Source organism: Ceratotherium simum, chromosome 32 (genome assembly GCF_057802395.1).
Source record: "Ceratotherium simum simum isolate JZ-2026a chromosome 32, ASM5780239v1, whole genome shotgun sequence".
NCBI classification, from domain to species: Eukaryota; Metazoa; Chordata; class Mammalia; order Perissodactyla; family Rhinocerotidae; genus Ceratotherium; species Ceratotherium simum.
This window is the reverse complement of record NC_141931.1, coordinates 7,878,575-7,904,206: the sequence shown is the minus strand read 5'-3', so window position 1 is coordinate 7,904,206 and position 25,632 is coordinate 7,878,575. Positions and strand designations below refer to the sequence as shown.

At 37.1% G+C, this 25,632-nt stretch overlaps 1 protein-coding gene across 2 annotated transcripts in view; it reads right to left on the bottom strand.

Moving 5' to 3' along the window:
- The window catches only part of ODAD2 (outer dynein arm docking complex subunit 2), a 181,530-nt gene that overhangs the window by 139,922 nt on the left and 15,976 nt on the right, over positions 1 to 25,632 (bottom strand). The window contains exons 4-10 of one of the 2 annotated variants that reach the window (XM_004425263.3): positions 25,389 to 25,581; positions 24,672 to 24,778; positions 24,350 to 24,486; positions 21,754 to 21,870; positions 10,139 to 10,344; positions 8,272 to 8,370; positions 1,382 to 1,529 (exon numbers count right to left, since the gene is read on the bottom strand). In XM_004425263.3, coding sequence (XP_004425320.1) covers positions 1,382 to 1,529; positions 8,272 to 8,370; positions 10,139 to 10,344; positions 21,754 to 21,870; positions 24,350 to 24,486; positions 24,672 to 24,778; positions 25,389 to 25,581 — 1,007 coding nt within the window. The remainder of the gene's footprint in view (positions 1 to 1,381; positions 1,530 to 8,271; positions 8,371 to 10,138; positions 10,345 to 21,753; positions 21,871 to 24,349; positions 24,487 to 24,671; positions 24,779 to 25,388; positions 25,582 to 25,632) is intronic. The other variant, XM_087420714.1, reaches the window with a different exon arrangement.

The following is a 25,632-nucleotide window of genomic DNA, read 5'->3' as shown; positions in this document are numbered from 1 at the left end:
TGGCCTATTTTTTCTTTTCTTTTTTTCTTTTTAACTTTATTGATGAATAATTGACAAATATAATTGTATATATTTAAAGTGTATAGTGTGATGATTTGACATACATATACATTGTGGAATGATCACCAAGATCACGACAATCAACTCCTCTTGCTCTCCATGATGTCAGGAGATTCCTTCAAACCAGTAACATCTTTATGATAAGTATTAAATTTTAATTCTCGAAAGAGAATTAGAATACTTTTTCTTGTTTTCCCAATTTCTTGACTAATTTTTCTTGGGATTCAGGAAAACATACAATTTTTCCTGAGAAATGCTGGGAATTGCAGCTGAGGCCAAGTCCATCAGAAGAAGAGGGAATAGTTTTCTTGCAGGAAAAACTCTTTTGGCTCACTTATGCCTGCAATGCTGAGTCTGCGCAGAGGGCCTTTGTCAAACTCACAAATATGTGCATATAGGCTATCTTACTTGTCAGTTTGGGATGACCTCAAAGGCACAGAAAAAGTACCCTTTAGCAATTTATGAGTCACATAAATATCTGTAAATATACAAAGCCACTGACAAATGCCCTTGACTGATTTGACCAAAAATCAGGAAAAGGAGTAGGCCAACATAAGGTAAGTCAAAATGTTGTTTTCACAAGTATTTCTGGACTACAGCTTTAGACATAGCCTAGACATTATCAATATCAGCTATTCAATATCAGAAATTAATATTAATCTGGGTTTTGGTAAATCATTTTCCTCCCCCCTCCCCTCCCCCCATTTGAGTACTTAAATACAACATTATATGGGCTGGTTATTATGTAAAATTGTTCTCACACACGTTATCTTATTTAAGAGAGTAACAGAAATAGACCAATACATATTTTAAGCACCTACAATGTATCAGACACTATGCCACACGTTTCAAATTTGTTTTCTCAATCCTTAAAATAATCCTATAGGATAGGTATTAATTTTATTCCATGGGTTGAGAAAAATAAGGCTCAAAGCCATAACTTTTCAACAGCCACACTACATAAGTGATACAACCTAAAATTTAGTTTAAGTCCAACTTCAAAAATCCATGCTCTTTCCACTACACCATAATGCAAATCACAAAATGGCAGCAAGTCACAATATGTGGTGGCTGCCATGGCCCACTGCCCACTCCCCCGCCAGGGGAGAGGGCTGGCACCTGGCAGCCTGGCTACTCCATGAGGACTAACCTCATTATCCTCAGGGTAATAAGATCTTCCCCTGTGCACACTTAAATAATAACGGGGATGCTTACTACCCTTATTTGAAAGAAACATATAATAAACTTGGAAGCAGAATATACATTTTGGGAAAGGATTTAAAATAAACATCACAAACATAAGCCAAAAGGTCTGTCTTACCTTTAAATATTTCACCAGCTTCTGAATTTGCCAATATTCTGACGGCAAATCTGCATTTGCTTCCTGACGATGATCAGGTGGTTCTTCATCTTCCTCACTCTCTGAGGAGCTCTCACTAACGATTTCCTCAATCTTATCAATACTCTTTCTAAGAACAGGAACAACAACATGTAATAAATATATCTGTGCTACCACATGGACATGGTTATAATGTTAACATATCAGCAACATATACATAAGCAATAGATAAGATACCAACACCTTCTGAGTTCTAGAAGATCTTTGTTAAGATCTGTGTGAGGAGATGAATAAACTCATGTCTCTATAGCAGGCACAGTTCAGTATTATTGCTCTGGGTGCAAACATAATAAAGAAATAGTAAGAGATGAACAAGAAAATTAAGTAAATGTCCTAAGGCTGTGCTGTACAATAAGGCAGCCACTAGTCATAGTGGTTAAATAACTTGTGGTTATTTACATTTGCATTTATTTATTTAATTAAAATTGAATACAATTAAAAATTCAGTTCTGCAGTCTCACTAGCCATATTTCAGATGCTTGATAATCACAGGTGGCTAGTGGCTACCATATTGGACAGCTCAGATATAAGCCATTTCTATTATCACAGAAAGTCCAGTTGGGCAGTGCTGTAAATGCCCTAAAGGGAAAGAGTCTCCCTTACCAAAGGGAGTACACTTTATTCCTCACTGCTCTGGAAGCTTCTAACTCAACGTCAAGGTCCTGGACACAGGCTAGCTCACTCAAAACTTCAAGATCATATCTAATTCATTCTCATTTTCTTTCTTTCTCTCCCTCCTCTCCTCTCTACAACCCCTCCAATGCTCTCTTCCGTAAAAGTCTTTTCTAATCTACTCCATTCGGAAGCACAGTCGGAGGATGGATAATTTTCAGGTTTTATTAATTTTTAAGATTCTATGATTCTCTCAATTTCTCGAAGGTTTTTTGACACAGGGAGCGTGCAGATTGTGCTCTCTGGGCCACAGTGGAGTGAAATCCTGAACGGAAGCGCCTGCTCCAATTCAACAAGCCACATGAGCTGAGTTTCAGTTTCACGTACTCTCTTGTCCAAAAGATGTCAGGAAACCTGGATCGGTCACAGAGGAAAATCCCATAGATCAGGTCTACTTAAGAAACGATGTGAATTTACTCAAAGGTCTTAGATTGAAGCATATACTAAATAAACCTAAATTCTCTGGGGAAACTCTAAATGTACCTTCCCTTCCCCTAACCAGCCCCCAGAGTTGAGGGCAGAGTGCATTATGTTTACCCAATCACTCTAAGATCACATACACAAAAAATCAGTACCCTGAAGGAAAGCTGTTCTTCTTTTCCACTGATGAATCCTTTTGACATCTAACTTTAAACTTCTTTCTCTATTTGATACCCTTCCTGTCCTGTCCCACAGCAACTATACATTCAGGAGGTAAAAAGAAGCAAATTTCAATGTTTAATTAATCTATGAACTCCACCTTAAGAAATACTTCTGTATCACATCATTATATCCACTTAAGCAAGAATAGACAGAGCGAAGTTATAATTTTTACCACTGAGTAATAGTTGTTGCTTAGATACATTACAACTTTACCATATCTAGTACCCTGAAGTTCTCTGACTCACTAAAATCTGATTTAAAATTGAAATACTTTAGGTCAAACATCTATTTCAGGAATGATGAAGTTGATTTCCTTTTCCCTATTCCTCCCACTAAGTACAGCTAAAAATCCTGGATATTATATATAAAACAAACATGAGATGGCTCTGACAGATAGAGAGAAGAAAGAAGACCATCTAGGAATCTGGGGACCTGGGGAGCAACATAATGGTGATTTCCGTGGATTTTCTCTCTGTCTTGTATATCCCAGCCTGGGCACCAGAGAAGCCAGTGATGCAGAAACTCCAGTGGGCGCAGAGGAAAAAGAAAAGCCTGCTCTTTCTGGTCAAAGAACCAGGAAAGGAAGAGCCTAACAAGACAGAAAACTTTTAGATAACAAATGGTCTGCTCCAGACGACATCACAGAAAACCCTGTGGCCTACCCCCACTTCCACTAGCAAAGGCCAAGTGGAGAGTCTGGTGTTCTACTTCTACTAACTGTAGCAAAGGGCCCAAACTGCCCTGCTGGGTGGTGTCAGAGGAGGCCTAATGGACAGTCACAACTTGCAACCCACCAACCCCCACTGACAAAGTAACAAAGGGTCCCCCTGCTCACATCCAGGCTGGTAGCCACAGAGGCCTAGGCAGAGCCTGAACTCCCACCACCACCCAGAAATAACGAGGAGCTCCTCACCCACCTCCCCAGGTGTCAACGAAGGCCTATTGGAACACCTGCAATTCCTCTCCAACCTAGGGAGGCACCATACACCTTATCCCACCAATGTGGTATCACAGGAGGCCTGCCAAACCTAAGATTTAAATAAGATCCGGAGAAATTAAGAGAATCATAGAATCTAAAAAATTAATAAAACTTGAAAATTACCCATCCTCCTACTATGCTCCAAAATGGAATAGACTAGAAAAGACTTTCATGGACGAGAATACACAGGAGGGTTGGAGAGAGGAGAGGAAGGAAGAAAAATGAAAAATAGAAGGAACAAACAGAAAACAATATATAAAATGACAGATGTAAGCCCTAACATATCAATAACTACATTAAAGGTAAATGGTCTAAATACACCAATTAAAAGACAGAATTTGACTTAGTGGACAAAAAAAAAAAAACGAAACGCTGTTTACAAGAAAGTCATTTCAAATATAAGAATACAGGCAGTTTGAAAGTAAAAAGAGGAAAAAAATATAACATGCGAAAGAAAGCAGACGTAGCTATAGTATATTAATCTACGAGTAGATTAAGTAGATATCAGAAAAAAGAAACTACCAGGGACACAGAGGAATATTACATAATGATAAAAGGGTAATCCACCATGGAGACACAGCAATCCTAAGTATGTATACAGCAAACAACATGAAGTAAAAGCAGAACTAAAAGGAGAAACAGAAAAATCCACAGTTATAGTTGGAGACTTCAACATCCCTCATCAATTGATAGAACTAGACAGAAAATAAGCAAGGATACAGAAGAAATCAACACCACCAAACAAAATGATTTAATCCACATTTACAGAACACTCGACCCAACATGAGCAGAATACACATTCTTTTCAAGCACCCAAAGAACTACCAAGATATCCTGGGCCATATAAAATGTCAACAAATATAAAAGAATTGCAATTATATAGAGTATGTTCACTGCCCACAACGGAATCAAACTAAAAAATCAATACAGAAACAGAAAATCTCCAAGTACCTGGAGCCTAAACAACACACTTCTAAATAATCCATGGGTCAAGAAAGTCTCAAGGGAAATTAAAGAACACATCAAACTGAATGAAAATGAAAATACAACAATTGGTGCAGCCACTATGGAAAACAGTAGGGAGGTTCCTCAAAAAATTAAAAATACTAATTAGCCATATAAAAAGAAGAAAATCCTGCCATATGCAACAATGTGGGTGGACTTTGAGGGCATTATGCTAAGTGAAATAAGTCAGAGAAAGACAAATACTGTATGATCTCACTCACACGTGGAATCTAAAAAAACAAAGCACCAAACTCATAGAAAAAGAGATCAGATTTGTTGCAGGGGGTGGAGAGTGGGAGAATTGGAGAAAGGGGGTCAAAAGGCCCAAACTTCCAGCTATAAGATAAATAAGTACTGCGGATGGAACGTACAACATAATGACTATAATTAACACTGCTGTACGGTATATTTGAAAGTTGCTAAGAGAGTAAATCTTGAGAGTTCTAATCACAAGGAAAAAAAATTCTATCTGTAATTATATGAGGAGACGGATGGTAACTAAACTTATTGTGGTAATCATTTTGTAATATATGTCAAGTCATTATGCGGTACATAAATAAACAGAGAGACATACCGTGTTCATAGATTGGAAGACTATACATAGTAAAGATATCAATTCTCCCAAAATTAATATAGAGGTTTAAAGCAATTTCCATAAAAATCCTCAGTAAGATTTTTTGGGGGGATATAGCAAGATTATTCTAAATTTATGTGGAAAGGAAAGGAACTAGAATAGCTAAAACAATTTCTGGAAAAACAAAAGAGAAAAAGAGTGAGAAGAATCACTTTACCAAATTTCAAGATTTACTATGTAGCTATAGCAATCAAGACTGTTTGGGGCCGGCCCCGTGGCTTAGCGGTTGAGTGCACACGCTCTGCTACTGGCGGCCCGGGGTTCGGATCCCGTGCGCACCGACGCACCACTTCTCCGGCCGTGCTGGGGCCGCATCCCACATACAGCAACTAGAAGGATGTGCATCTATGACATACAACTATCTACTGGGGCTTTGGGGGAAAAAAGGAGGAGGATTGGCAATAGATGTTAGCTCAGAGCCAGTCTTCCTCAGCAAAAAGAGGAGGATTAGCACGGATGTTAGCTCAGGGCTGATCTTCCTCACAAAAAAACAAACAAACAAAAAAAAGACTGTTTGGTATTGGTGAAGGGCTAGATACAAAAATCAATTGAACAGAAATGGCCCCACACAAGTACAACCAACTGATTTTTGACAAAGATGCCAAAGCAACTCAATGGTGGAAAGAGAGCCTTCTCATCAAATGGTGCTGGAGGAACTGGACACCCACAGGCAAAAATAGGAACCTTGACCTAAGTCTCACAGCTTATACAAAATTAACTCAAAAGGGGTCCAAGTCTTTAATGTAAAATGTAAAAAATTTTTAGGAAAAAACATAGGAGATTACATTTAGGACCAAGGGCTTCATGAAGAGTTCTTAGACATGACATCAAAGCACGATCCATAAAAGAAAAAAAATGTTAAATTGGACTTCACCAAAGTTAAAAACTTGTTTTATAAGAGATCCTATTAAGAGGATAAAAAGACAAATTACAGAGATGGAGAAATTATTCGCAAACTACAAATCCAACTAAGGATATTCAGAATACATAAAGAATTCTCAAAACTCAACATTAAAAAAAAAAAAAAACAGCGGCTGGCCCCGTGGCGCAAGTGGTTAAGTGCGCGCGCTCCGCTGCGGCGGCCCGGAGTTCGCCAGTTTGGATCCCGGGCGCGCACCGACGCACTGCTTGGCAGTCCATGCTGTGGCGCCGTCCCATATAAAGTGGTGGAAGATGGGCATGGATGTTAGCCCAGGGCCAGTCTTCCTCAGCAAAAAAGAGGAGGATTGGCAGATGTTAGCACAGGGCTGATCTCCTCACAAAAAAAAAAAAAAAACAAAACCCAATCAGAAAATGAGCAAAAGAGATAAAGAGACATTTCGTTGAAGAATTATATGGATGGCAATAAGCTCATGAAAAGATGTTCAGCATCAGCAGCCATTAGGGAAATGCCAAGATCACGATGAGATATCACTACACATCTTTTAGAACAGCTACAACAAAAAATATGACAATACCAAATGCTGGAGAGGATAAAGAGAAACTGACTCTCAAACTTCACTGTTGGGAATGTAAAATGGTGCAGCCACTCACAAGTTTGGCAGTTTCTTAAAAAGCTAAATACACAATTGCCCTATGTGTCAGAAATTGGGCATTTATCCTAGAGAAATGAAAACTTACATCCATACAAAGCTTGTATATGATTGTTCACAGCGGCTTTATTTTTAATAGCCAAAAACTGCAAACAACTAAAATGTCCCTCAATAGGTGAATAATTAAACAAACTGTGGTACATCCATACCACGGCATGCTACTCAGCAATAAAAAGGGACACATTAGTAATACAACTTGGATGGATCTCAAGGGTATTATGGTGATGAAAAAGAAGCCAATATCAAAAACGTATGATTCTATTTAAATGACATTCTCAAAATGACAAAATTATAGACACGGAAAACAGATGAATGGTTTCCAGGAATTAGGAATGATGGGGGAAGGGGAGCGGGTGTGACTATAAAGGGGCAGCAGGAGGGACTTGTGTGTGATGATGGAACAGTACTGCATCCTGATTGCCGTGGTCATCATACAAACCTACGTGGTAAAATGGCATGGAACTATGCATAAACGTTGTACCAATCTTAATCTCCTGGTTTTGATATTGTGCTATAGTTATGCAAGATGCAATCACTGGGGGAGGCTAGGTGAAGGGTGTATGAGACCTCTCTGCACTATCTCTGCAACTTCCTGTGAATCCATAATTAGTTCAAAATAAAAAGTAAAAGAAAAAATTGTCAAACAAATTGAATATATTAAATCCCTCAAAAACAGCATAAATGTGGTAGTGTCTTTTTTTTTGCCATGTGTGCAAACTTTATAATGTGAAATTTCCTCCATTTCTTCCCACCACCACTCTAAAACTCTCTAATAAAAGTGGCTAACCCTTCTCTTCCAAATATGTCACTTCGGTTGTCAAACTGAAAATCAGGTAAGAAGTGTACTAGTTAGCCTTCTATTAATGGCTGTTTTAATGAGAAATAACATACATCACTTTAGAATTGCCAGAGCCATTGGTGATCAGTAAAGTGAGGCCCAGAAAGGTGACTTCACTTTGCTCTGACACAATTGTTCAGAGGCAAGAGATCAGCTAAGAGCCCAGTTTTGCTATCACTTAGTTCACTACTCTTTGCATTAAATACATTCATTTTCATAGTTAACTAATACCGGTAGATCTCTGCATTTCAAGTCACTCTTCATTAAAAGGATATCTTGTAAATATATTTAAAGAAATCCACTATTACCATTTTTACCACATTCCTAGTAACTGTCAATATAGACACCTTGGGACTCTAATATAATACTAAGAACACCATTAATTAGCATTCTCTAGCCCATAGTGCAAGGGCTGGCTGTAAACAACTGGTCACATCAACAGCAACATACCGAACTAACTGTGCTTTTCCAGGTGAAACAGATGGTCTTGACTTTTCAAGTCTTCCTCCATGTTTTTCCTCTTGAGTGTCTCTTACTAAGTTTCTGCGCCTAAAAAAATATTAACTGTATTAATTACTTTATGCTGATTAATGGGAAATTAAAAATAGAAACGTATACAAATAGTCCATCATTTTCATGCACCCAAATGATGTGTTTTCTGACACAAAGAATGACTATGAGTTCCAGCCTTATCTGACAACTGAGACGTCCTTTTGTCCTTCAGGCACACCCATGCATTTCAGACAATGAAGAAATGTTTTGCACAGTATCTCTTTGTACTAGGAACAGGTCTTCCCAGGCTGCCATCGTAAGTCCTTCACTGCGTGTCTTCTATTCTCGGTGCTTACTGCCCCGGATTAAAGTTGCCTATTTTCTTACCTTCCCCACCCAACATAGCAGCAGGGCCTGTGTCTGGTTTTCCAGCATTCCCAGCCTTGGCATAGTCCTTGGCACATACTGGGTTTTCATTAAATACTTAAGTAAATTCTTAATTGAAAAAAATAAGCACATGGAAAAACCAGTAGTTTAAAATTCACCTCCCAGTTAACAGTGTAGCCCATACATTTGTCATTTTCAGACTCACTCTTTCAAATAGGGTCACCAAGGTCAAACACCCCAAAATCAATGAGCATTAGAGGAGCAAGCATGTCTCCCCGTTCTACAGGACTCTTTCCTTCCGTGAGCTCTCTGGGTTTGCTTCCAAAAAGCAATCACCCCCTGGTTTTCAGAATCCCTACAGGTGAGGTTCCTGTGTGAACAGCTGGGAGCCAGTTCTTAACCCAATCAAGTGACAACATAGAGCATTAAAAGTAGGCTGAAACTTGTAAGCCTATTTGCTAAATCTTTAAAAAGTGCTCTAGGCACCTCTGACTGCCTCGGCATTTACGTAACACTGGCCCTTAATATTTGCTTCGGTACCTACTTACAGAGGGTCCTAAATGGAACTAGTCTTATATATTTCAGACATTCATCAAACCAGTGTCCACTTCACTTAGGCTTGATAATATCTTTGAGGCTCTAACATTTTTAGTGTATTTACTAAAGTTCTGTTAATAGACAAGACGTGATTTCTATGAATGTTTCCCTAATTAATTCCACATAATTTTAATCACACAATTTTAATCCAAATTCTCCTAACACTTACTTAATCAGGTCCCTACCACTCTGTTTTCACTTCCCATGGGATTTCCCCATGTGTTTCATCATCTTCTTCACATGTTCTTTGCCCTGACTCACCAACTACATGAAAGTGAAGTGGGATTCTTCCCTTCCCATCACGGTGCTCTACACACAAACCCAGGTGATGTCAAATCTTCCTGCTTGGAATATGAAGAGGAGCAGGAAAGAATCAACTTATATCATGGAGAGAGGTGTAAATATCTACTCTCTGTTTTTCTACCATGAAATAAAGTTATGTGAAAAATTAGGCAAAATTTTTTTTTTTTTTTTTTTGGTGAGGAAGATCAGCCCTGAGCTAACATCCATGCCAATCCTCGTCTTTTTGCTGAGCAAGACTGGACCTGAGCTAACATCTATTGCCAATCCTCCTCCTTTTGTTTTCCCTTTTTCTCCCCAAAGCCCCAGGAGATAGTTGTATGTCATAGTTGCACATCCTTCTAGTTGCTGTATGTGGGACGCCGCCTCAGCATGGCCAGAGAAGCGGTGCGTCGGTGCGCGCCCGGAATCTGAACCTGGGCCGCCAGCAGCGGAGAGCGCGCACTTAACCACTAAGCCACAGGGCTGGCCCCCCAAAATTAGGCAAATTTGTGGTTACTGAAGATATTTCAGAAAACCCATCATGCAAATGTCTACATACTCTTTGAAATCAACAGTGGCTTTCCAGTTTAAACTTGGCTCTAATCTTTTGGTCATTTGATTCTTCCCAAAATTAATTTGGTTCTTCTCCAGTGTACTTCTGTCTGAACCAGTAACAGCTTTATGAAAGGCGACTGCTTCATCCTTCTTAGGTTCCTCGTTAGGCTGATCTTTTTGCTGTTGCTGTTCTTCCTTGAAGGTAATCGCCTTTAGAAAGAAGAATTAAGAATAATTTTTACAATGATAACACTTTTGAATTATCTAGAGCTATTTGAAAATTATCACTGGTGATAAAGTCAGAAAAGGAAGTCTCAGACGCATCCAACTTGAGTTGCTTAAGCGACACAAATTGAATAAGGGCAACTTCAGGACCAAGGCCTCTCTTGGAGTTAGACTAACAGTAATGTGACCTTCCTAAGCTCGCACCTCTACTGCTGCACACACAGATACAACAACAAGGTGGACCTACTCACTCCTCACCACCACTAGAAAAACTTAAACTCTAACCCTATAGTGACTGGGACACGTCATATTCAAATTCTGGAAACCAAGGATAAAGAAAACATCTTGCAGGTAGCCAGAGATGAAAGACACGTTATAGACAAAGAAACATAACAATTAAAAGAGACTTCTCTTCAGAAACAATGCAAGCCGGAAGGAAAGGGAGTTATATCTTTAGGGCATTGCAAGAAAAAAAAAAAAACCCAAATCTGTCAACTCAACATTCTATACCAGACAAAAAAATTTTTCAAAAATGAAGGTAAAATAAAGACTTTCACAGAAGAACAAAAATGAGAGACTTCATTGCCAGAAGGCCTGTGCTAGAGAAGTGTTAATGATGTTCTTCAATCAGAAGGAACATCATACTAGACAGAAACACGGATCTACAAAGAAAAAATGAAAATCTGTAGAAATGGTGAAAATATATGTAAAAGACTTTCTGTATTATTTTTACGTTTTAAAATATAATTGACTAAAGTAAAAATGTAACAATGTTTCAAGGGGTTAACAGCATGTAAAAGTAAAATGTATGACAATAATAGCACAAAGGACAGGGAGAGGCATTCAATGTATACTGTTGTAAGGTGCTTAAACTATTTGTGATATTGAATGCTATTATTTAAAGGCAGACATGATAAATTAGAGATATATATTATAAGCCCTAGGGCAGCAACTAAGAAACTCTTAAAAAGAAGTGTAATTGATGAACTAATAGCATAAATAAAATGGAATCATTTCTAAAAGCTCAATTAATTCAAAAGAGGCATAAAAAGAGAACAAAGAACAAATGGGACAAAGAGAAAACAACTAGCAAGACACTAAATTTAGGTTCAACTCTAATCATTCAAATGAAAATGATTTAAAAATCTCAATTAAAAGAGAAATCATCAGATTGGATAAAAAAGGAAAATCCAACTATTTGTGGTCTAAAAGAAACCACTTCACATATAAAGATACAAATACACTAAAAGTTGGGGCAGGCCTGGTGGCACAAGCGGTTAACGGTTAAGTGCACACGCTCCGCTGCGGCGGCCCAGGGTTCGCAGGTTCGGATCCCGGGTGCGCACCGATGCACTGCTCGTAGAGCCACGCTGTGGCGGCGTCCCATGTAAAGTAGAAGAAGATGGGCACAGATGCTAGCTCAGGGCCAATCTTCCTCAGCAAAAAGGGGAGGATTGGCATCAGATGTTAGCTCAGTGCTGATCTTCCTCACAAAAAAAAAAAAAAAGTGGTTATCATACAGATCCTCCAGACATTAAAGAATAATACTAGAGTGTGGTACTTGATACCAATAAATTAGACAGATTAGATAAAATGTACAAATTCATTGCAAGATACAAACTACCTAAGCTCAACAAGAAATATAAATCTAAATAGTTCTATATCTATTAAAGAAATCAAATTCTCAATATAAAAAAACCTTCAACAAAGAAAGCTCCAGGTACAGATGGCTTCACTGGCAAATTCTACCAAATATTTAAGAAAGACATAATACCCAGTCTACATGAAGAATTTCAGAAAGAAGAAAAGTAGTGAATACTTCTCAATTATTTTTTGAGGCCACATTACCCAGATACCAAAACTAGACAAAATCATTAAAAGATAAACATGAACCCACACCCTTCATGAATATAGATGCAAAAATCCTCAGTAAAATATTACCAAATTACATCCAGCAATGTCAAACAGGGTAAGACATCGTGACCAAGTGGGATTTATCCCAAGATTCAATGTTAGTTCAGTACTCAAAAATCAGTGTAACGACTACATGTGATCATCTCAAGAGATGCAGTAAAATCACCACCTCCAGGCAGTAATGGGCCCATCCCCCAAGATTTAAGTGGAGGCCCCTTAAACGGGAAGCACGTAATAAGGTACTCTCCCCCTCCTAGCCAGGGTAGTGGCAGCAGAGGCCTAGTGGGGAAACTGAACTTCCATCCCTGCCTAGCGGTAATGAAGCACCCTACACCACCAGGGATGCCAATGGAAACTAGGTGGCGAACTTGGACTTTCACCCTCACCTTGCAGTACCTCCAGACCTCCAGCAGTGAGAGGTCAGAGATGGCCTTCTAAAACAAAACATTTAAATAAAATCTGAAGTTTCACAACATAATGCCAAAAATGTCCAAGTCAGAATAAAAAATTAGTCGTCATGCCAAGAACCAGGAAGATCACAACTAGATTAAGAAAGGATGATGAATAGATGCTTAGACCAAGATGAAATGCATGTTGGAATAATCTGAGATGATTTTGAAGCAGCCATCACAAAAACACTTCAATGAGCAATTACAGAGACTTGAAACAAATGAAAAACTAGAAAGTCTCAGCAAACAAATAGAAGATATAAAGAAGAACCAAATAGAAATTTTGAAACTGAAATTTACAAACCAAAATAAAAACTCATTGGATAGGCTCAGTAACAGGATGGAGAGGACAGAGGAAAGAATCCATGAATCTGAAGACAGAGCAATAGAAATTACCCAATCTGAACAACAAAGAGAAAACAGATTGAAAAAAAAATGAACAGAGTCTCAGGATCTGTGGGACCATAACAAAAAGTCATGTCATCAGAGCACCAGAAGGAGAGGAGAAAGAAGGTCAGACTGAAAATATATTTTAAGAATGTCTGAAATTTTCCTAAACTTGGAAAAAGATATAAATCTAAGATTCAAGAAGTTGAGCAAACCCTAAACAGAATAAACCCAAAGAAATCCACGCCACGACACAGAATAATCAAACTCCATAAAACTAAAGACAAGGAAAATCCTTAACAGCAATGAGAGAGAAACGATATTTTACCTATAAGGGAAAAACAATTAAAATAAAAGCAGATTTCTCATGAGAAACCATGGAGGCCAGAAGGACCGGAACAACATTTTTCAAGTGCTGAAAGTAAAGAATTGTCAACCCAGATTACTACATCCAGTGGAAATATTCTTCAAGAATGAATGGGAAATCAAGATGTTCTCAGATGAAAAAAAACTAAGAGCATTTGTCACCAACAGACCTACCCTGAAGGAAAAAGAGTTTTTAAACAGAAAGGATATGATAAAAGAAGGAAACTTGCAACATCAGAAAGGAAGAAAAGAACAACAGAAAAAAACAAAAGTGTGGGTAAATACAAAAGACTTTCATTCTTGTGTTTTCTAAATGTTGTTTGAATGTTCAAGCAAAAATTATAATTATTGTCTCATATACTTACTAATATATGTAGAGGAAATAAAGACAATTATAAATGAGAGAGAGTAAAGTGACTTAAAGAGAGATGTGGTTTCTATATTCACTCAGAATGATAAAATGGCAAACCAGTAAGTTATGATAAATTGTATATGTATAATATATAGTACAATACGTACAGCATCCACAAAAAAATCTATACAAAGAGATACACTCAAAACACTATGGATAAATCAAATAGAATTCTAAAAGATGTTCAAGTAATCCACAGAAAAACAAGAAACAGGAAAATAAAAACAGAACAAACAGAAAACAAAACTAAACTGCAGACTTAAGTCTTAATATATCAATAATTAAATGTAAATGCTCTAAACACACCAATAGATATATCAACAAATAGACCTTCACGGAGTGGATTTAAAAAATGACTCAACTACTTACTGTCTACAAGAAACTAACTTCAAATATAATAAGTAACTTGAAAGTAAAAGGAGGAAAAAAGAAAATACCATGTGAACATTAGTTAAAAGAAAGCAGGAGTGGCTATATTAACATCAGATTAAGCAGATTTCAGAAAAAAGAAAATTACCAAGGACAGAGAGGGACATTACATAATGATAAAATGGTCAATCCATCAAGAAGACATAGCAATCCCAAATGCATAAGCAGAGCTACAAATACAAAAACAAAACTAAAAGGAGAAATAGACAAATCCACAATTGTAGTTGGAGGACTTTAGCACACCTCTCTCAACAACTGATAAACAATCAGCAAGAATATAGAAGAACTTACAACACCAAAACCACACGTTTTAATCCACATTTATAGAACACTCCACTCAGCACAGGAGAACACACATTCTTTTCAAGCATCTAAAGACATACACCAAGAGGGACTATATCCTGGGTCATCAACAAACCTCAGCAAATTCAAAAGAATTAAAATTATTCAGAGCATGTTCTCTGACCACAATGGAATCAAACTAACAATCAGTAACAGAAATATAATAGGAAAATCTCCAAATACTTGTACACTAAACAGCATACTTCTAAATAATCCATGAACCAAAGAGGAAATCTCAAGGAAAATTTGTTTTAAATGCACAAAACTGAATGAAAATGAAAATACAACATATCAAAATGTATGGTAGGCCACTGAAGAAGTTTTGTGAGGGAAATTTATAGCATTAAATGCTTATATTAGAAAAGAGGAAAAGTCTCAAATCAATAGTTTAAGCTGCCACCTTAAAAAACTAGAAAAAGAAGAGCAAGATAAACCCAAAATAAGCAGGAGGATGTAAAAATAGAAGCACCTCCAAAGTGTCAACCACTATGGTGGGAACAGGGTAGTGATACCGCCTTACATCTGACCGTTGTCCTGCCCCCAGAGAGATGCTCACGTGTTAGCACCAGGAGATAGCCCCGAATGTCCTTGTGCATTCATATACAGCTTCTCTACAACTGCAGATCTAAGAGAATTCTTTCAACTAATGTAAATATTTTTAGTGTAGGACTTCTAGTTTTATATGCTTCAAGTAAAATATTCATATCTGAAGTCATCAAAATGCCTATAAATGCAAATGTGACTAGATTAAATTAAATGTATAATAAAAATGAAAAAAAAAACTAGAAAAATAAGAGTAAATGAAACCCAAAGTAAAAAGAAGAAAAGAAATAATAAATACCAACATGAAGTAGAAAAAGGAAAAACAGAGAAAAATCAATGAAACCAAAAGCTAATTCTTCAAGAAAAATTGAGAAAATTGATAGACCTCTAACCAGATGGATCAAGAAAAAATAAAATACCAATAATCAATATCAGGAAAGAGAGAAGTAACAATAGCTACAGATTCTACAGATATTAGAAGGTTAATAAGAGAATACTATGAGCAAGTTTATGCCAATAAATTCAACAACTTGGATGAAATGGACAAATTCTTTTAAAGACGATCTCCAGAAGCCCCCTCAAGAAGAAATAGATAACCGCATGGCCCTATAACCAGTCAAAACACTGAACTTGCAGTTAAAAACTTTCCCACAAAGAACCATCCAGGCCCAGATGGCTTAGCTGGTGAATTCTAACACACATTTAAGACAGAAAGAATATCAATTCTACACGAACTCACAGAACTTCCCAACTCATTCTACAAGTCCAGTATTACTCTGATACCAAAACCAGACAAAGATTAAAGAAAATTACCCATCAATAATCTTATAAATACAGATGCAAAACATCTTAACAAATCAAATCCAAAAATATATTAAAAAGATAATATACCCTGAATGAATGAAGTTTCTCTCAGAAATGAAAGGTTTGTTGATCATTTGAAAATCAATGTAATTCACCATGTTAACAAACTAAAAAAGAAAAAGCGCATGATTATCTCAATAGGTACAGAAATACCATTTGATAAAATCCAACAGCCATTCGTAAGGAAAGATCTCAATAACTTGAAATAGAGGGGAACTTCCTCAACCTTATAAATTTCATCTGTGAAAAGCACACAGCTAACATCACACTTAACAGTGAGAAACAAAGTTTTCCCTTTACCACCAGGAACAAGAGACCACTTCTGTTCAGTTCTGTACTGGAGGTTCCTGCTAGTGCATTAAGGAAAGAAAAAGACATAAAAGCACTGAGATTGGAAAGGAAGGGGTAAAATCATCATTCACAGACAATATGATCATGTACATAGAAAATCCTCTGGAATCTACAAACCAGAAACTAGAACTAATAAGTGAGTTTAGCAATGTTTCAGGATATAAAATTAACATACAAAAATCAAGTGCATTTTTATATAGCAGCAACAAATAATCAGAAATTGAAAATTTAAAACTACTATTAACAATAGCCCCCAAATATACTTTGATAGGTTTCACAAGAGATGTGTAAGACCTGTGTACTACAAGTTACAAAACATTGCTGACAGAAATTAAATAAGACCTAAATAAATGGAGAAACATACTGTGTTGATGGATTGGAAACTTCAATATTGTTAAGATGTCATTTCTCCCTAAATTGATCTATAGATTCAACACAATCTCAATCATAATTCCTTCAAGCTTTTTATGAAGAAATTGGCGAGCTGACTCTAATATTCTAACAGACATGCAAAAGGCATAGAATAACCAAACAACTTTGAAAAAGAACATTGGAGGATTTACACTACCTGACTTCAAGATTTATTATAAACCTACAGTAATCAAGACAGTGTGCTACTGGTATAAAAATAGAAAATGGATTCATGAAACATAAATACACCCACACAAATGGACAATTGATTTTTGACAAAGGTATAAAGGCAATTCAGTGGAGAAAGGATAGTTTTATCAACAAATACAGGTGCTAGAACAACTAGACATCTACATACAAAAGAAAAAAGAAGAACTTTGATCCATATCTCATATCATGAACAAAAAATAAATTAAAATGGATCATAGACCTAAACGTAAAATCTAACATTTAAAATCTTCCATAAGAAAACATTGGAGAAAATCTTTGTGATGCTGGGTTTAGCAAACCTTTATTAGATACAACAATACAAAAAAAATTAATAAATTAGACTTCATAAAAATTGAGGACATATGCTCTTTGAAAGACCCTGTTTGGAGTATGAAATGACAAGCCACAAACTGGGAGAAAATATTTAAAAATCACATATCTGACAGAATATATAAGCCAAAAATATATATAAAGATCTCTCACAACTCAGTAATAAGAAACCAAACAACCCAATAAAAAACCAGGCAAAAGATCTGAATAGACACTTTACCACTTAAGATCTGTGAATGGCATATGAAAGGATGCATTCAAGAAATGCAAATTAAAATTCAATGAGATACCAGTACACCCCCTATTAGAATGTCTAAAATTAAAGGACGGACCAAACCAACTACTGACGAGTATGTGGAAGAACTGAAACTCTCACACACTGCCAGCATGAATGTAAAATATTACAACCACTCTGGAAAGCAGTTTACCAGTTGCTCAAAAAGTTAAACACACAACTACCATATACCAGTAGTTTAACTTCTTGCCACTTCACTCCTAAGTTTTACTCAAGAGAAATGAAAGCATATGATCTGTAAAAATAAATATCCCAAAACAAAATATTAAAAATATGAGAGCTTAAATTTTAAAGATATTTACAATGTTTGGAAGATAAAGTAAAGAAATATTTGCAGAAAGTGGGATGGCGGGGGTGGGGGGGTGAGAGAAAAGAAAATCAGAGGATCAATCTCAGAGGCCCAACATCCAACTAGTAAGTTTCAACAAGAGAACAGAGAAGAAAAATGATTCAAGATGTAATACAAAAAATATTTTCCAGTTGTGAAGGACTTATATCATCATTAATGAAAAACAAACAAAAACCAGCACCAACCATATCATCATGAAAATTACAGAACATTAGGAATAAGAGAAGACTCTAACGGCTCTGTTAGACGGGAAAAGCCAAAACAAACAGGTCACATAGGAAAATATGCCTTTAAAATTCTAAGTGAAAATTATTTTCAAACTATCATTACAGAAACAACAACTGACAGAGAATAAAGATATTTTCAAACATGCTAACCCTCAATTTTTTCCCTCCTATGTGCCTCTTTAACTTAGGAAGCTCCACCAAAATAATGGGGTGCACCAAGACAAGGAAAACTGAATAAAAAGAAGCTTCCTCAACATGATAAACACCGTATATGAAAAGGCCACGGCCAACATCATATTCAGTGATGAAAGCCTGAAAGCTTCTCCCCAAAGATCAGGAATAAGACAGTCTGCTTTCACTGTCTTATTTCAACACAGTCCTGAAAGTTCTTCCCACAGTAATTAGGCAAGAAAAATCAATAAATAAACATCCAAATTGGAAAGAAAGAAGTAAAACTATCTCTTTGCAGATGACATGACCTTATATGTAGAAAAACCAAAAGACTCAAAAAAAAATAAATGAGTTAATAAATGAATTCAGCAAAAGGGCAGGATTCAATTTTGAATTTAACACTCAAAAATCAGATCTGAGTTTAACACTCAAAAATCAGCTGTATTTCTATAGACCAGTAGCCAACAATCAAAAAGGATATTAAGTAAACAACTCCATTTACAATGGCATCAAAAAGAACAAAATATTAACAAATAAATTTAAACAAGGAAGCAGAGGGGCCGGCCCGGTGGCGCAAGTGGTTAAGTGCGCGCGCTCCGCTGCGGCGGCCCGGGGTTCGCTGGTTCGGATCCCGGGCGCGCACCGACGCACTGCTTGGCAAGCCATGCTGTGGCGGCGTCCCATATAAAGTGGAGGAAGATGGGCACAGATGTTAGCCCAGGGCCGTCTTCCTCAGCAAAAAAAGAGGAGGATTGGCGGATGTTAGCACAGGGCTGATCTCCTCACAAAAAAAAAAAAAAAAAAAAAAAAAACAAGGAAGCAGATTTGCACACTGAAAACTATAAAACACTGCTGAAGGAAATTAAAGAAGACAAAGACAAGTGGAAAGACACCCATGTTCATGGATTGGAAGACTTAATTTTGTTAAGATGACAATGCTATACAAAGCAATCTACAGATTCAATACAATCCACATCAAAATCCCAATTGTGTTTTTTGCAGAAATGGTAAAACCAAGCCTAAAATTCACATAGATAGTCAGGAAACCCTGAATAGCCAAAACAGTCCTGAAAAACAAAAACAAAGTTTGAAGACTCACATCTTCTGATTTCAAAACTACTACAAAGCTAAAGTAATCACAACAGTATGGGACTGGTGTAAGGATAGACATATACACTGATGGAATAGAATTGTAAGCCCCAAAATAAACCCTTACATGTACAGTCAATTGATTTTCAATAAGAGTGTCAAGGCCACTCAACAGGGAAAGAACAATTTCTTCAGTAAACGGTGCTGGGAAAACTGGATATCCACATGTAAAAGAATGAAATTTGACTCCTACCTTACACCATTTACAAAACTTAACTCAAAATCAATCAAAGACCTAAACTTAAGAACTAAAACTACAAAATTCTTAGAAGAAAACAAAGGAGCAAATCTTCATGACCATGGATTTGACAATGATTTCTTAAATATGATAAAAACACAGGCAACAACAAAAAATTATTAATTAAACTTCATCAAAATTTAAAACTTTTGTGCATTAAAGGACACTATCAAGATGAGTAAAAAGATAACCCATAGAATGGGAGAAAATATTTGCAAATATTCTATCTGATAAGGGATTAATATCTACAATATGTAAAGAACTCCTACAACTCAACAACAAAGACAACCCAATTTTTTAAATGGGTAAAGGACTTAAATAGACATTTCTTCAAAGAAGATATACAAATGGCCAATAAGCACATGAAAATATGTTCAACATCACTAATCATTAGGGAAACGCAAATCAAAACCACAATGAGATACCATACTTCACACTTACTAAGATGTCTATAATATAACACATACACACAGAAAATAACAAGTGTTGGAGAAGATGTGGAGAAACTAGAATCCTCATACATTATTGGTAAGAATGTAAAATGGTTCAGCTGTTGTGGAAACAATTTGGCAGTTCCTCCAAAAGTTAAACACAGAATTACCACATGACCCACAAATTCCACTCCTAGGTATATACCCAAAATAATTGAAAACAGGGACTCAAACATATACCTGTATGTCAATATTCATACCATTTTTCACAATAAACCAAAAGGTGGAAACAACTCACGTGTCCATCAATGGATGAATGGATAAACAAAATGTGGTATACATGTAAATGGAATATTATTCAGCCATAAAAATGAAGTGCTGACACATGCTACAACATGGATGAACCATGAAAACATTATACTAAGTGAAATAAGCCAAATAGAAAAGGACAAATATTGTATCACTCCACTTATCTGAAATATCTAGAATAGACAAATTCATAGAGACAGAAAGTAGATTAGAATTTACCAGGAGCAGAGGGGAGGGGTTATTGCTTAATGGGTACAGAGTTTTAGTTTGGGATGATGAAAGAGACCTGGAAATAGACAGTAGCAATGGTTGCACAACATTGTGAATGTAATTAATGCCACTGAATGATACACTTAAAATGGCTAATTTTATGTCTTATGACTATATTTTACTACAATAATAACAACAACAAAGGAAAACTGAAGTCCAGGAAACAGGTGATCCAACACCAAGAGACACAAAGAATTCACAGGATGATGACAAAGAGAAGTGCCAGGACAAGAGCAGCAGTGGTCTAGCAAAATCCGGAGCACTCCAGAAGCGGCAGGGGACCTGATAAATTATCTCACGTGGGATCCGTGGAACTGACGTCTGCTTGAGAAGCAGCCTGGAGGTTAAGTGTGTCACGTGAGTACTCCTTGCGTATCGTTTCTTACCCACATCAGCTTTAACCAAAATTCATTTCGTAAAATATTATATTGACTGATTTCTTTGTCCAGCACTATTTCAAAAGCCATGAAAGACACAAAAGAAGCACCGTTCTTGTGCACATGCAGCTCACACGCTTACTAAGACAATCCAATTCAGTAGTAATCATGGGATGCCCAGAAAGGATAAAAATAATCGAAACATCTAGGCTTCATTAACAGGGCTGAGTCCATTGTTCCTAGTGTTACTAACTCAAAAGGGAAGATGAAAAAGCCCTATTTAGAAAGCAATTTGAAATATTACACCTATCACGTAAGGAAGATCAGAAACATTCTTAAAGTACTACATTTACAACATAATGTTTACAATTGGGGAATTTTTAATTAATTTTAACATATTATATTACTCATATTATTACTATAATTAATTAATTTTATTTATATTATATTGTGAAAAATAGTCTATTAAAAGCAGTGTCCAAAATAGGCAGAATTATGTTGATTTTTTTATACTATACAAGTTGTAATCAAGTAATGTTATGCAAGTTTAAAAGAGACTATAAAACTTACTTGTTTAGACATATTTTCTGAAAATTTTGCTGATTTTTCTCTTAAAAATGTGACGAGGTCTTTATAAACTGCACCTTTTCTCTCATAGTTAATTTCCCCCTCATCATCTGTTTTGCCCTTGGGGAGAAAAAGTTTGGTGCTATTATGAATGTAATAGCAATATAAGATCCCAACCAACACATCACAACCCAAGCCCACGTATTGTTTTCTTCTCTAAAAGATCCATGTGGTAGTCTTTATACATGAAATGTATAGGCAAATCCTTTCCCCCTTAACTTAATGTTATTCATTCATTCATTCATTCATTCATTCAGCAAGCCCTTACTGGGTCCCTCCCATATGCACCTGGGGCGCTCTGCTATTCAGCAGAGAACTGAGAGCTTCCTTTCCTCTGCAGTCCTCCAATGTAGAAATGCATTATGACTTCAAGAACCTTTGATGAAGTCATAAAAGGCCTCAAGATTAGAATGTCGCCACAGAAAAGCCTGTTTCTCTTTGTCACACTCTGCTATTGTGTGTGTAGCACGGCTGCTCTAGGGTTATGATCTCTGTGTAACCATCTGTCCTCCACCCTCTGCCTCTCTCTTCCCTTTTGTCTCTTTCCCTTCCATTCTCCTGTTATTCTCCCCTAACCAATAAATAAACACACATAACTATAGTGTGTATATAATTGTACTATATATATATACACACACACACATAATTGTAGTGTGTTATACATTTTGTTGTAATTACTGAATAGTTTATTTTTTTTTATAATTTTATTTATTTATTTTTTCCCCCAAAGCCCCAGTAGATAGTTGTATGACATAGCTGCACATCCTTCTAGTTGCTGTATGTGGGACGCGGCCTCAGCATGGCCGGAGAAGCGGTGCGTCGGTGTGCGCCCGGGATCCAAACCCGGGCCGCCAGCAGCAGAGCGCACTCACTTAACTGCTAAGCCACGGGGCCGGCCCTACTGAATAGTTTCATGTTCCTTGTCTTTTATTTTTTTAAACTGAGAGGACTACTTAGATGTTCCCATACCAAATAAATTTGTATATTGATCGACAACCTTTGACAGAAACAAAGGCTCCTTGACCTACCCTAGGAGGTCAAAGAAAATCATTCCTTTTTGTAATCTCTTATGTGCTAGCTGGTGATTTCACTTTTCTAAAATATCAAAAAAAAAACAAAAGTAAAATCATACTTCGGTCGTCCCCCTCCTCTATGCAGAAATAAGCGGAGCGTCAGGCTGACAAGAAAGGCGTGTCAGAGGAGATACCTACGAGTAATCTCAAGAAAGCGGCACCCGTATTTCGATACCAACCCAAGCTAAGGTGTGACAACTGCCCAAGCAGTCCCCTGTGACAGCTGGGTCCCCATTAAGGATTCAGGTCCTCCCTGCAGAAGTTGGCTTCTGAGTCCCAAATTTACATTGAAGACACCAAGGACAGCGTGCTGCAGAGGAGCAAGCTGAGCTCCTTCTAGGAGGTTCAGTGAACAGGTATGAGACTAAAAATCAAGTGTTTTCATATGTTAGATTCAGAAGGCTATGTGCCGTTTCTCTCTCGGCTGGAAGCCCACCCATCCCCACTCTGCTTTGTGATACTTGGGCTAGGAATCTGGAAAACTGTGTTTCTCCTTTGCCAGGTTAGGTGAGCTTCAGTCAGCAGGGAGTGACAGGAAGACTGCAAGTCTGGAAGAGGGAGGAGGGACACGCTCCCTCCTGTTTGTGCTCTGTTCCTGCTACAGTCGCCCCAGTAACGGCCCCTCGGCCCTGGCAGTGGCAGTTGCTTCCAGTAGCAACAGTTGCTTCCAGTTCCCAGGTTTGCTTTTTTTTCCTATAGTCCCTGAACCAGGCTCATCATGCCCCCTCAGAAATACCAGCATCAGCCAACCAGGGCTCCATCTTCTAAGGTCTGGCTCTCAGCTCCGCCAGTTCTGCAAAGATCCTCCTCTGAGCTCCTGAGGTACCGATACTAACTGGCCAGCGCCCACTCCTCAGAGCTCTGGGTCCCAGTTTCATGGAGACCACCTGTGCTCCGAGGGGACCAGGAGAGCCTGGAAATGACCATTCCTCAGAGGTGTGGGTCCCAGTTCTGTGGGGGCCCCCTGCTCTGAGATCCTAAGGTACCAGAACAGCCAGGCAGTGGCCCCTCCCCGGACATCTGGGTCCCAGCTTCAGGGGGCACTTCCCCCAGGCCTCCACGTTGTGACAACCCTCCTCTTCTCTACGTTTCTTCAACTCTTAGGGCAGAAGCTGTAGTTATTGCTTCTGTGTTACCTCGGTGCTTCTTTTTCGCCTTTTCTTTCCCTTAATACTTGTGTAACGGATTATGTTAAAGAGGTTTTCATTTTATAAAGTGGAATGGGTCCCTTTGAAGGCCATTTCTTAGAAGACTGACTTAATGATCTGCAAGGAGGAACACTGGGGCTAATTCTGAGACAACCCGGGATTGGCCCGGCAAACACATAGCAAAGGGATCTGCTTCAATCCCACAGAACAGTATTTCATTTTCTATGGTCATTGAGATTCAATCCTGGAGACGAGCCTGCATTTACAGAGGCCAAGTTAAGGACCAAAGTCAATACTGTTTTTAAAAAAATTACTTACACCATTCAAAAATACTCCTTCTGAGCTACAAGTAACACACAAAGTTTCAACATCGTGTGGTTTCACCAGCACATAACAAATCTCCCCGTGAATTTGTCTCCAAGGTGGGGCTCGACATCCATTTGAAAATTCATAATCTGAAACCAATTATCAATCACTTTAGAGTTTTGTAAAATATGTTGGCTTAAAAAAAAATAAACATTATTGAAATTTTAAGTTTTCATTTTCTTAAATATTCAATTCTATTGTAGCTATTGAAGTATTTTGAAAATATAACTATGAAAATATAAACAACACAAAATGAATCTGAGAAGATACAAACCTGAGGTATAGTCGATAGATTCCAAAACTGTTTCTTCTCCTTTTCCTGAGAAACGTTTGAGCAGCTCTATATCATTCTTAAGAGTCGCTGGATTTAAACGTATTTCCCTGAAATACATGTTTAGAAATTCATTTTACGTACTTTAAAACAGAATCTATGGAAAACACGTGAAAACATTCCATTATATCAGGGGGAATATCTTTTTTGGTAATTAAAATTGCAGTTAAATTATAAACCAACAACAAAATTGTAGTTAATTTTAGCCAGGTTACAATCTTATAACTGTCAAAATGTCAAGAAATTAGTGACTCATGGTTAATGCAACATTAAATATACTCATTTAAGGATTCACTTCATTTCTTGATAATACTGTAATACTAGAAAAGACTACAAAAAGGAACAAGTTTTAAACCTTACAAACTCGACGTGATATTTAATAACTTATCTAATAGTCTCAAGAGACTTCGAAAATAACAAGGTTACTTAATGTCTTCAGAATCAGATGCAACTCCACTAGAATGTTTTAGCCATGTTAACTGCAAACTTTAATTTTTAGAAGCAGAAATATCCGTGCAATAAACCAAAATTTTATTCCAATAAAATTTAATGTTAAATCAATAGCAATAACCTCCATACTTTATTTTTCTTGGGTTTTTTCTATAAGTGAAAGCACTTTTTGTAACTAATTTTTAGAGGTGTTTTTTAAAAAGAACTCACAATGAAATATGTTTTAGAGAATGATTGAGTAGGTGCAGATCCAGTTGCTTAAGCAGCATGGCAACCTTCATCTTAATCTCGCTTTCAGGATCACCATCTTTGATAATTTTATCAAGAATATTTAATGTAGATGAGTCTTCTTTCATTGTATCATAATCCAAGCCCAGGATTTTTGCTATGGGATTTCTGTTAGCTGACCAAAAAAGTAAATAAAAAAAATGATCCTCTTGTCTTCCATTACAAG